This window comes from Sinocyclocheilus grahami, unplaced genomic scaffold (genome assembly GCF_001515645.1).
Source record: "Sinocyclocheilus grahami isolate Dianchi unplaced genomic scaffold, SAMN03320097.WGS_v1.1 scaffold98.1, whole genome shotgun sequence".
NCBI classification, from domain to species: domain Eukaryota; kingdom Metazoa; phylum Chordata; class Actinopteri; order Cypriniformes; family Cyprinidae; genus Sinocyclocheilus; species Sinocyclocheilus grahami.
In genome coordinates, this window is record NW_015505277.1 from 4,072,547 (window position 1) to 4,083,597 (window position 11,051).

The 11,051-nt window shown below is 40.4% G+C and overlaps 2 protein-coding genes across 5 annotated transcripts in view; both read left to right on the forward strand.

Annotated features, from left to right (window-relative positions):
• The first annotated feature begins 757 nt into the window (after positions 1–757).
• Positions 758–11,051, forward strand: part of safb (scaffold attachment factor B) — a 14,317-nt gene continuing 4,023 nt past the window's right edge. Inside the window, exons 1-21 of one of the 4 annotated variants that reach the window (XR_001609537.1) lie at positions 758–1,050; positions 1,789–1,876; positions 1,994–2,061; positions 2,171–2,407; positions 2,486–2,539; positions 2,624–2,672; positions 3,438–3,879; positions 4,230–4,276; positions 4,352–4,449; positions 4,545–4,694; positions 5,229–5,326; positions 5,412–5,455; positions 6,621–6,703; positions 6,792–6,937; positions 7,048–7,344; positions 7,531–7,665; positions 7,755–7,797; positions 7,881–7,981; positions 8,075–8,133; positions 8,213–8,267; positions 8,384–8,637. Coding sequence is in view for 3 of the 4 variants with exons in the window: in XM_016276080.1 (XP_016131566.1) it covers positions 898–1,050; positions 1,789–1,876; positions 1,994–2,061; positions 2,171–2,407; positions 2,486–2,539; positions 2,624–2,672; positions 3,438–3,879; positions 4,230–4,276; positions 4,352–4,449; positions 4,545–4,694; positions 5,229–5,326; positions 5,412–5,455; positions 6,621–6,703; positions 6,792–6,937; positions 7,048–7,344; positions 7,531–7,665; positions 7,755–7,797; positions 7,881–7,981; positions 8,075–8,133; positions 8,213–8,267; positions 8,384–8,504 (2,568 nt within the window). In the remaining variant the exon portion in view is untranslated. Of the gene's footprint in view, positions 1,051–1,788; positions 1,877–1,993; positions 2,062–2,170; positions 2,408–2,485; positions 2,540–2,623; positions 2,673–3,437; positions 3,880–4,229; positions 4,277–4,351; positions 4,450–4,544; positions 4,695–5,228; positions 5,327–5,411; positions 5,456–6,620; positions 6,704–6,791; positions 6,938–7,047; positions 7,345–7,530; positions 7,666–7,754; positions 7,798–7,880; positions 7,982–8,074; positions 8,134–8,212; positions 8,268–8,383; positions 9,221–11,051 lie in introns of those variants that run through there. The other 3 variants (XM_016276080.1, XM_016276081.1, XM_016276082.1) reach the window with 3 other exon arrangements.
• Positions 10,234–11,051, forward strand: part of LOC107588113 (disintegrin and metalloproteinase domain-containing protein 10) — a 17,708-nt gene continuing 16,890 nt past the window's right edge. Inside the window, exon 1 of the mRNA XM_016276123.1 lies at positions 10,234–10,552. Coding sequence (XP_016131609.1) covers positions 10,486–10,552 — 67 coding nt within the window. The 5' untranslated portion in view covers positions 10,234–10,485. The remainder of the gene's footprint in view (positions 10,553–11,051) is intronic.

Sequence of the window (11,051 nt, forward strand, 5' to 3'; positions counted from 1 at the left end):
GCCATGTTACAGAAGCTTGTGAATGTAATGTAACTGAGAAAGCTGGTGTACTCGTACAGCTTACAGTATCGTATTGATGATACATTTGCCAGTGCATTAAATTATCCTATTTTGTCTTCGTTTGTTTTTTTTCATTAAACTACACCACAAATGATTCTGTCTGTGGTAATGATTGTAATGTATCTATCGCTTGAATTTCATCATGCTAAACAAAATACATATCTAGCAATAAAACAAATGACCAATAACAAATCCCCAGCAGTTCCCATGCTCCTGACAAACCAATCTTTCCAAACATTTTGTATCGTTAATTGACGCAAACATGCAAGTCATATACACTTATGTTTTTACCCTCTAAAACATATCAGCACACACTATGTTAGGTGATCGTGGCTGACATGCAACGTGTAATTATAATCTGCTACTCATAATGCATTTTACTCACTAAAAGACCAAGTAACATTATTTTTAGAAAAACAGGCAAAATATTATATCAAGTTCCTGCACTCCTTTCAAAATGCTCTTAAATATTATAATCACATCAGCTAATGTAAAATGTTATGAATAACTGACTAAATAGACTATTTTTGTATAATATTCGATTTCCATTCGCACCTGTAATGTATCAAATTTGCAAAAACCTTTGACAACAGTTTTTCCCGCGCTCCTTTCAAACCGACCTTGACCATGCTGACGCTTGCGCACATGCGCCTAAAATCCCAAGGCGGACGCATGCGCAGGACGCTACGCCAGTGGACTGCGCCATTTTGTTTCGTCTGAGAAAGTAAACGCTCTTCATCGCGCTCTGTAAAATTCGGTGAGTGTACGCGGGGTAGAGAGAGAGAGAGAGAGACTCGTCCGTCTGCTTCCACCGTAACGTTCTCACAACCTGAAAACATGTCAGACTCGTCGACAGCAGACGTGGGGCCTGTGGAGGCGGGCGTTCGTAAATTATCGGAGCTGAGAGTGATCGATTTGAAGGCCGAGCTGAAGCGCCGAAATCTCGACATCAGCGGCAATAAGAGCCTGCTTTCAGAAAGACTCAAAAAGGCAAGAGATATAACACCAGATATAAACATATCGAATCATTTTGCAACTCCCTATTATGTGTTAGATTAAACATGCTTTGCTTGCATACTGGTGTGGATGTTTACTGTAGTAACGTTACATGTGCTGTTTATAGGCGATTCGTGTTCTGTTTTTGCTGATAGGATGCATTGGATTACTAGTGTTAATTTGTCAAATGCATAAGTTTTTTTTGCATTAGTGGCTCAATCCCTAACTGGTTGTCAGGAACCCTTGATTTATGGCAGATTTATGTTTTTTGCTCTCCTTCCAATCTAACGTTAGCTCCGGGAATAAAAAAATATATATGGTACATATGTTCATATGACTTTATTCTTTTACATGATCGACGTTTTATGGAGGGATATGAAACGCGTTCAATTCGGAGCTGAAAGTGACTGGTTGCACTGAAGCGGCAGCAACCCACCAGTCGGGATCTCGGCCATTTTAACGCTTTATTTGTGATAAACCTCCCTAAAATGTCGATCATGTAAACGAACGGACCCATATTTGATTTTATTTTTTACACACAACTGTGGCTGTTTCAGACATCAAACTGGCTTTGCAGGATGTTTTGAATTCAATGCTTATGTAATATGCAGTGAATGAAGTGTAGGTTGTCATTGTAGAATAATGATGGATTTTTGTGAAGCTGTAAACAGTAGGAAGATGGATAGCAGTTAGACTTGTATTTGACTCTATAAATCATACTTTCATTTTTAGGTCATTGAAGAAGAGGGCGGGAATCCAGATGAGATCATTGTACACCTAGAGATAACTCCTAAAAAAACACCTCGGCGAACTCCAAAAGGTAAAAGTGTTTTTTTTTTTTTTAACTCATTTTCTACATAATCATGTTTCACAAATCGGCACAAAACTTGCTTCAAGTTTATAGTTTGAAAACACATTTTTCTGTTTCGTTCTATAGGAAAGAGACCGGATGAACCTGATGAACCTGAAGATTGCACCCTTGAGGAGGACTCTGTTGATGGCCAGGTGCTTCATCATATAAAGTTGTTCACAGATATGATGAAAACAAATGTAACTGGGTTGGGTTATTTTGCATAGGTTTATCAAAATTAAGAGCCGCCTTTACTTCCTTTAGGAGGACCTGGATGCTATTCCAGAGAACCTTCATGAGATGGATATTATGGACATGAATGTCCTGGATGAAGCTGATATGGGCAATGGAGGTGGGCCTGATGGAGATGAATATGACGAGGAGGTTCTAGACACATTGTCGAATGAAGAGAACACCGACAACCTGAGGGAGGATGATACAAATGACAGTGACGTGGAGGATGTCTGTGGTGATGTCATGAGTAAATCTGGGGAGGAGGAGGTGAGGTTTTAAAATTAGCCATTGATACCGCCGTTCTGTTCTTATTGCACATTGTGTGACGCTTTCTTTGGCTTTCAGGAAATGGAGCCTAATGACGCAGATGTGGATGAGAACCAGGAAGCGCCTTGTCAGGTATTCAAGTTAACATTTTTGAGAGTTGTTTCTTTCTGATGGGCGTTGGGTTTCTTTTATTCATCTTTACTTATTTTCCTTTAGCAGGGGGATGATGGTGAGCATGGATGCGAGGACACAAAAAGTGAAAAAGGTACTGTATGGGGTTGTCTGGAATTGCTCTTAAGGTCAGGGTGAAGCCGTAAAGTCCTTTTAGTATAAATGTATCAGGTTACTCAGGAGCAAGAGACTGGAAATCCAAAGTTGGTTACTGGCTTTATGCATTGCTTTCAATAGACATTTAGCCATTTATATTGATTTATAACCACTTTATAGTCACATGATTTTTTGAAAGGTGCAGATATGCAAAGAGCCAGTAATCTGTTTCAGTTAGCACATAGATTGGTTTAAATGGTTGTTGCAGATGCAATTTAGTGTTTCTAGGTTGCCTAAAGAAGACCACAAAGAGAAGATGAGAAGAATTGGATCATGCTGAAGCAAAATCTCTATAGGACTCAAAGTTTGTTAATTGGAGATTTCACTAATGGACCATTTGCTTGTTTCAAAAGAAACACAATTCCTGTAAAGAAAGCACAAGCTGCTGCTTCCATATCACGGACACTTCAAGTACTAAAGTCGACGATGGACACTTGGATGTGGTGCAGGTCTTGTGGCTTTCCCTAGTCAACAGCTTGCCCTCTGCTTTGGGGGTGCAGGTGAACTGAAAAGAAATGGCCTGTTGTCTGGAAGCTTGTTGATTGTTCTCGCTTTGGTTTTTCCAGTCTCTTCACAGGGTAGCTTGCCTTTGCTTGTGTATGAGACAGCAGAGGGCCACGTCCTAGTCCAGTTCCACGATAACCATTGCAATGTCTCAGAAGTGATTAAACTCTGTGCCATTCTATTCCTGTTAAATCCGTAGAAAGTGAGAAAGTAGCCGGGTCTTGTATATCAGAGCCACTTAAGGAAGACGCCACTGAAGAGCCGACTGAAGACGAGAAATCTTCAGTCTGGGATTCTCACAAAGAGGAAGACAATGTGCAGGACCTCGCTAACACCGAGGAGGCCACCAATTTGGAAGCAGAATCGTCAGCCTGTGAAATGGACGTTGATGCATCAAAGCAAAGTGAAATTGAATCAACAAGCAAGGACCAAGAAAACATTCAGGACAATTTGGGGGACACCGAGAGCACTTCTGCTCAGGCCACTAATGCTAGCGAAACAGATTTGTGCGATATCGAAAGCGCAGTTGATTCGGAAAGGGCATCTAAAGGAGAAGCGGTCGAGGAATGCAAGAAGACTGAACCTGCTGAGTCTTCAGAAGTGAAAGAGTCCTCTGTAGAGGGTGATGATCAGAAAAAGAGGTTTGTTGTTTTCTGTCTACTAGAACAATGGCTTTCTTTGTTTCATTGGCTCCTTTTTTAACAAGTATGGGTGCTCTTGGGAGGTATAAGCAACTGCGCATTTCGTCTACCATTTTGTCATTTCTTTTCTACCTTCAAAAAGTAATGTACCAGAAATTTGGTTCGCCATCATAGTCCAAGGTATGTTTGACGTAATTGGGCTTCACATGACTATTTAAGTTGTAGTATCCAAATCTTTGTTCATTGCTTGGTTGTTTGTCCTCACTAGGTGGGTATTTGTTTACCAACACTGGTGATCCCATTTAAACTGCCCATTCAATTTCTCATAATGCCGTTTTGTTTTTCTCTAGTAGTGATGAGGATACATCAAGCAAGCCTGACTCGAAAGATGATAAAGGTGGGTGTCCAGTGGACTACTTTTAAACAAGAAATTGTTTCTGGATTTTTCTAAATTGATTATGTGCCCTATCAGGTAGCGCAGCTGCTAGCGGAAGGAACCTCTGGGTCAGTGGACTCTCTTCAACCACCAGAGCGACCGATCTAAAGAATCTGTTTAGCAAATATGGCAAGGTCTGCATGTTACAGAAAACTAGACATTGGAAGTTAGGTTTTACTGAGGTTAGACATTGTCCTGATCCATTATTACATGTCCGTACTTTTTGCAGGTTGTTGGTGCTAAAGTAGTAACAAACGCCCGAAGCCCAGGTGCTCGCTGCTATGGCTTTGTTACGATGTGCTCTACTGAGGAGGCCACAAAGTGCATCAGCCATCTGCACAGAACTGAGCTGCACGGCCGGATGATTTCAGTTGAAAGGGTACATGGTTTAATTTATTATTAAGGTGCTAACACGCTAGAGCAGGGTTCCTCAAATCTGGCCCACGAGATCCACTTTCCTGCAGAGTTTAGCTTTAACCCTAATCAAACACACCTGAGCATGCTAATCAATGTCTCCAGGATCGCTAGAAAATCACAGGTAGGTGAGTTTGATCAGGGTTGGAGCTAAATTCTGTAGCGCACTGGCCCTCCAGGGCAAGATTTGAGGAACCCTGCGCTAGAGGAAGCCTGAAATCACTGCGAGTGTTCATTGGTGTGTCTCATTCACCAATGACAATTCCTACATTTGGAGATCCAGTTCACTTGGTTTGTTCAAACTGACTTGACTCTCACTTGAAATGGATCTTCTTTCCTTGCAGAAGGTTTCTCTCATGTGTAAGGGCCTTTATTTCTAAGCTTTCAATTATGAATTGCACCGGTGCTTGAAGTATTGCATCAGTGTTGGGTGGCTGTCAACATTATTGACGCTAGGTGTGGAGTCAAAGCCAGCTGATTGATCTGTATCTGTATTTAGGCTAAAAACGAGCCTGCCGGAAAGAAGCCTGCTGACAAAAGCGATACCAAAAAGTCTGGCAGTGACAGAAGACACTCTTCAGACTCTAAGACAGAAAAGTAAGTTGTAGATCAATAGTATTTGAAGACATCTCTGCATGCCAAATAAGTGTAACAATCTCATCATACGGATTCATCCTTACAGATCTGAGAACAAAGAGGAGAAGTCTGAAAACTCTGATGGAAAAGGTAAAAATGTTAGCTTGCATTCACATTTGTTAATACCTTAAGTAGTATCTTAAGGCAGTGTTTCCCAACCTTTCTTTAGTCGCGGCACCCTTTGGAAATTTTAACAAATTTGTGGCACCCTACAAAATTAATTTTGTCACTATATGAATTTCTAACTTCGATATGATACTTTTGAAAAGTATAGATATTCGGTAAAGCAGGGAAGAACTGCAGAATATACTGTCATACAGATATTTGTAATATTATAAAAAAAAATTGTCCATCAATGGTGGCAATCAGGCTAATTTCTAATGAAAAGACCAATTTATATGACAGATTTTAATGTAGGCTTTTATTCATATGTAAACATTGTGAGATAGCTGGTTTTAATGGTAATTAAACAAAGTTTTGCTCAGTGTATTTTTGATTTTACAGTTGGGTAATTTTGTTGCAGTAGCACGAGATGGCTTGATTTAAAACGTTGAATTGACTAAAAAAATGACAAGGAGGATAAACAGTTAATAATAAAATAAGAACAAATGAAGAAATTACTAATGATAGCACAAATAAAAAATAACGATAGGCCTACAGATGAAATAATTGCTTTTTAGGTTTTCAGGTAGGTCTAACACACAGTAGGGCTATAAAGATTTTTTTTTTTTTTTACCAATTATCCAAATAATGTTTAATCCTAGAAAGCTATTATTATCAGAGGGCACGTTAGCATAACGGTTAGCAGATCAATGAATGAGAGGACAGAGTTGCCCATTTACCACACCTTGTTACAGCACAGTAGGGCTATTGCAAACAGAAACAATACTGTACTATATAGATGTTGCCTGTCAGCTCGATTTTTGAGTGGACTTTGCTGTTCTGATGAGCATGAACGGTATATGAGTGGAGCACTCACATGGGCCGTGAGCGACTGAGCGGAGCGCACACGCAGAGCGTCACACCACGTGAAAGTGAATCCTGAGCGGTCGGAATTTCAGTGCATCTCTAATTATTGGTGACATCATAAATGGATATTATATAATAGCTGCTTTTTTTTTAACATTTTAGCAATTTAAAAATATTAAAAAAGTTTTTTTTTACACGGCACCCCTGCTCTCGACAGATGGCACCCCGGTTGGGTAACACTGTCTTAAAGTGTCCAGATCTTAATGGTTCAACCTTGCCATTACAGAGCCAGGAGGAGAGAGGACTGTCGTGATGGACAAGTCAAAAGGAGAGCCAGTCATCAGCGTGAAAACAAAAAGCAAAGAACGAGTATGTTTCATAATTGGAGCTGTTTTAAATCCAACTGCCTTGTGGTTTTGGAAGTGTTGTTGAAGTGACGGACCAATTTCTGTTTTAGAGCACTAAGAGTCGTGACCGTAAGTCCTCCAGCAAGGAGAGGAAGGACATTTTGTCGTTTGACCAGATCAAAGAGCAGAGAGAGAGGGAGCGTCAAAGGCAGAGAGAACGAGAGATTAGAGAGGTGGAGAGACGCAGACACTCTGGGTAACTACTGCCTCCCATCATCATCTTCCCCTCAGCCTGATCTAGTGTTGTTCAAAAACCAACTTAGCAGTTTTCCCACTGATTTCTCAACCTGTTAAATTACATTCCAGTGAGCGAGACCGCGACAGCCGTTCGGAGCGAGAGCGTATCCGCCTCTTCAGGGAGCGGGAGGAGAAGGAGAGGTTGATGAAGAAGCGCAACTGGCTGGAGGTGGAGAAGCAGCGACTGAATTCCGATCGCATGGAGCGCGAGTTTCTGGAGCGCGAACGTCTCCGAATAGAGTTCGAGCGGCGGCGTGAACAGGAGCGCATTCATCGTGAGAGGGAGGAGCTGAAGCGACAACAGGAACAGCTACACTTTGAACAGGACCGACGTCCCCTTAAGAGGCCTTATGACATGGATGGAAGGTATGCATAGAGTAGGGTTGCCGAATTCCCAAATATTTCTTCTGCAAAAAATTAGCAAAACCAGAAAAAATCTACCTGATTCTTTTTAGAAGTTCACTGACTAGGAGCATCTTGATTTGTCAGTTCTGACACTGCAGCAGTGTCTGGGTTTATCCAGTTTTTCTGTTTCCTCTTTCAAATGTACAGAAAAGATGACTGGCAGATGAAGAGAATGAACATGGATGATCGCTATGGACGGTCGGATTTGGGACGTCAAGATCGCTACCAAGACTTTGACCACAGAGACCGCAGCCGCTCTCAGGATGACATGATGATGGACAGGTAATGCCAGCGCTGTCCAATGGCACCCAAATTTCTTGTGTATAGATTTTGCTACTATACTGTAATAATTTGCATGCCTTTTCAAACAGGAGAGACAACCGAGGCGGGATGCAAGGAGACCGAGACAACCAGGTAAGAAAAGTCCTTCACAGACCATCATTAGATTTAATCCTCAGGTATTGGATGGCATCTTATCATATTTTCTCCATTCACAGCACTTTTCAAATCGGGAAAGACATGGCAGGGACAATCGTGTCAATTGGGGTGGCAGCTTTGACAAGCGTGGAATGAATCCTTCAAGGCCAGTGCCAGGCGGGTAAGTTGTTTTTTCTCTTCTCGTCAGATGTGCTGCTTCATTAAATGGCAAAGACCTCTCCTTGTTCAGTTGTTTTGCTCTGCTTGCTTTAAGTCGTGACAACCGAGACTGGGAGCCTGGACGTAAAATGGACGGGGACAGAAACTGGCAAGGTTTGTCCGATAAACATCTGTTAAGTTCAGAAAAGGTTGCATGTTCTATTCCTTTCTGACTTACTACCTTTTTTTTTAGGAGCAGACCGAGGTGTCCCGGGACAGGGTCATATGGCACGGGGTGGAATGGCAAGGTAGCGAGATTTACACTTTTATTGTCGGGTTTGGACTGTGGCGCGGGTATCATGGGTAAATTGTACCAGTTTTTTTTTTTTGTTGCACCTGAAACTTATATTTGTCTGCTCTGCAGCCGAGGTGGATACATACAGACAGGGCCGTCCCAGTCACTCTCTGGAGCCTTAAACCGACCGAATCAGGTGATGCAAGGCAGCGGAATGCAGGGAGGCGGAGCCTTTGGTCGACGATATTAACTTAAAACCTCTTCCCTTGTGTATCTGTTGTGTGTAAAGAAACTTTGCCGCTTGTACATTGCCAATCAGGCTTTGTAATTGTATTTTTTAAGTCCTCTTTTCTTTTCATGGTGTAAAGACGAACAGAAAATTGGTTACATTGTGTAAGATTTTTTTCAATATTTTTTTCTCCATTCCACATCTTTAGATTTTAGTCATTTTTGTTGTTGGTGAATGCTCAGGAATGTTTTGCTAAAATGAAACCTCTTTGACACCATGAACTTGATGTTCCCTTGTTTTTGTTTTTATTAAAATATTGTGGAATTTTCTGTAGGGAAAGGTACTCTCGTTTAATTATGATGCACATGTTAGCATCGTATTGCCATTAGGTGGCGCTCTTAGTCTAAGCATTATTAGAGGAATTGAAGAATGCTGGCAGAGTTATGAGAATGCAAGTATATATATTTTTTTTTTACATTTTCAGAAAAATGATGCTACATATTAAGTTGCATATGTTAATTTCGTATTTGAGGTTTGCACTATCAAGCACAGCTTAATAATATGTGGCATCTCTCTGTAGTCTTGGTTAGAGTGTTAGATGTATTGCGTTTCTAAACTGAGCAAACAGATGGCATTACCATCATTTCCACCAGCCAATTGCTCAATACATCTTGATTATTCAGAGCATGACTTTCATTGTGTAGGAGGACTGGTTTTTAATAAACCATTATAAATAAATGCACTTTTTGCATGACTTTTAAATGTCAAAAGATCAAACGGTTACATTTTGTGGAAGTGTAATCACTGGAGTATTAGATCACTAATATTTCTAATCATAACCCTCAAGTTCCCATATTGCAAAGGAATCCATTTCCTGAATGTTTTATTTTAGTGTATATCCTGAATCACTCTGGTAGTTCTTTATGGTTCAGATGTTCCTCAGAATTTTATTTATAAGTTAGGGGGCGCCTTTGTTCCAACTTTGAGCATCTGCATACAGTCCTGAATCTGTTTTCAGTTAATAATTAAGACAACAAACTACAGGGATATTGTGCATTGGTAGCATGAAATTATCCATGGTAGTGTTATGGGATGTTGTTTAATATTTCAATACAAATCACTGCAGTACAACTTTTGGTGGGAGCAGGAATTCGTAATGGTCATCCCATATGTTTGAGTGTTTAAGAGTAATTCGCAACAAATATATCGATAGAAATCAATGAAACCTTTGGTTTGACTCCAGGGACTCGTAACAGATGAAATCCTGGGTGGTGGTGAAGGTGTATGATGTTTCAGTTCTTCAATGTCCTAAAGTAACCTCTGAGTGAAAGCTTCTGGGGGGGCATCTTGAATGATGTCACTAACTTAGATCAGGTCGTGCTTCAGTGGCCAATCACATCCAGGCTGAAGGTTTTGGAGGTGGAGTCAGATTTTCATTCCTAAAAAAGCTTGGAGGCCATAAAACTTTCATTATGTATCATGCTATTGAAATGTGCCAAGAAGTTGTTCATAATGCTCCCTACAATCCTGTCTGAACTATTATCCAAGAACTGCTGGTTGCTGAACGTTGTTCGGCTGTTTGAATTGGCACATGTTCAACTCATATATATATATATATATGTAAATATGCTAACATGTAGACCAAGCCATTTGGAACAGAACCTGAGCAAGGCTGGAAATTCATTTACTGTACCACACACCCATGAGAATTTCTGTTCTCCCCTGCAGTCGACTATACAATGAGATTTCTGGAAGTTTCCCAAAAGAAAAAAAATCCTCTTTAAAGCCTTGGAAGAACATGAATGTGGGGGACCCTTTTGCTTAGAACATGCCATTGGCATTTCTCTCGTTTCCCTGAACAAAACGTATTGAAAAATCCCATTATACTTTAGCAACTGGATTCAAATCTACAGACTTCAACAAGTCTGTGTATGCCTAGTTAGTGTGGTTCAGGCATGCAAAACCAGAAACATTCCTCAAGCACCTTTTGAGCTAAGACGACATGGTACTTTTGAGTGCTTCCAAGATTTATCTGCTGATTTATATTTTATCCAGAGGACATTTTACAGGTAAGAGAGATGCCTTTATGCTTTGTCTTGCAGGTGGTGGCTTTATCTGAGGTAAATGAAAGGACATTTGTCTGGATTATTGAAGTTTTTTGGCCCCTTCCATTGGCCTGCTTGCCTCAACTTGCCTGCAGCAAAATAAGACATTCTTTCTTACTCGGATAAAAGAAAACTTTAATCATAATTAGAGGTCTTGCTAAGGGAAGCAACACTTTTGTTGTTAATACTAAAGATTAGGGATTTGAACGAACCCCAAAGTATTTTATTTTGGTGTGTAGTTTGACCTGCACCATTTGTGCTACAGCCATGATTTATGCCTTAAATTGACTTGTGGAGGAGAGGTATGCTATTACTATTATAAGCAAAATAATTTTCATTTGATAAATGATATAATTGACTATTTTTGTCCAACAATAGAAAAAAGCACGAGGGTTATGTGATGTGTTTTTTAAAAAAAAAATGTAAATAGCACAGGGGTGCAAACAGCTGACAGTCGTTGATA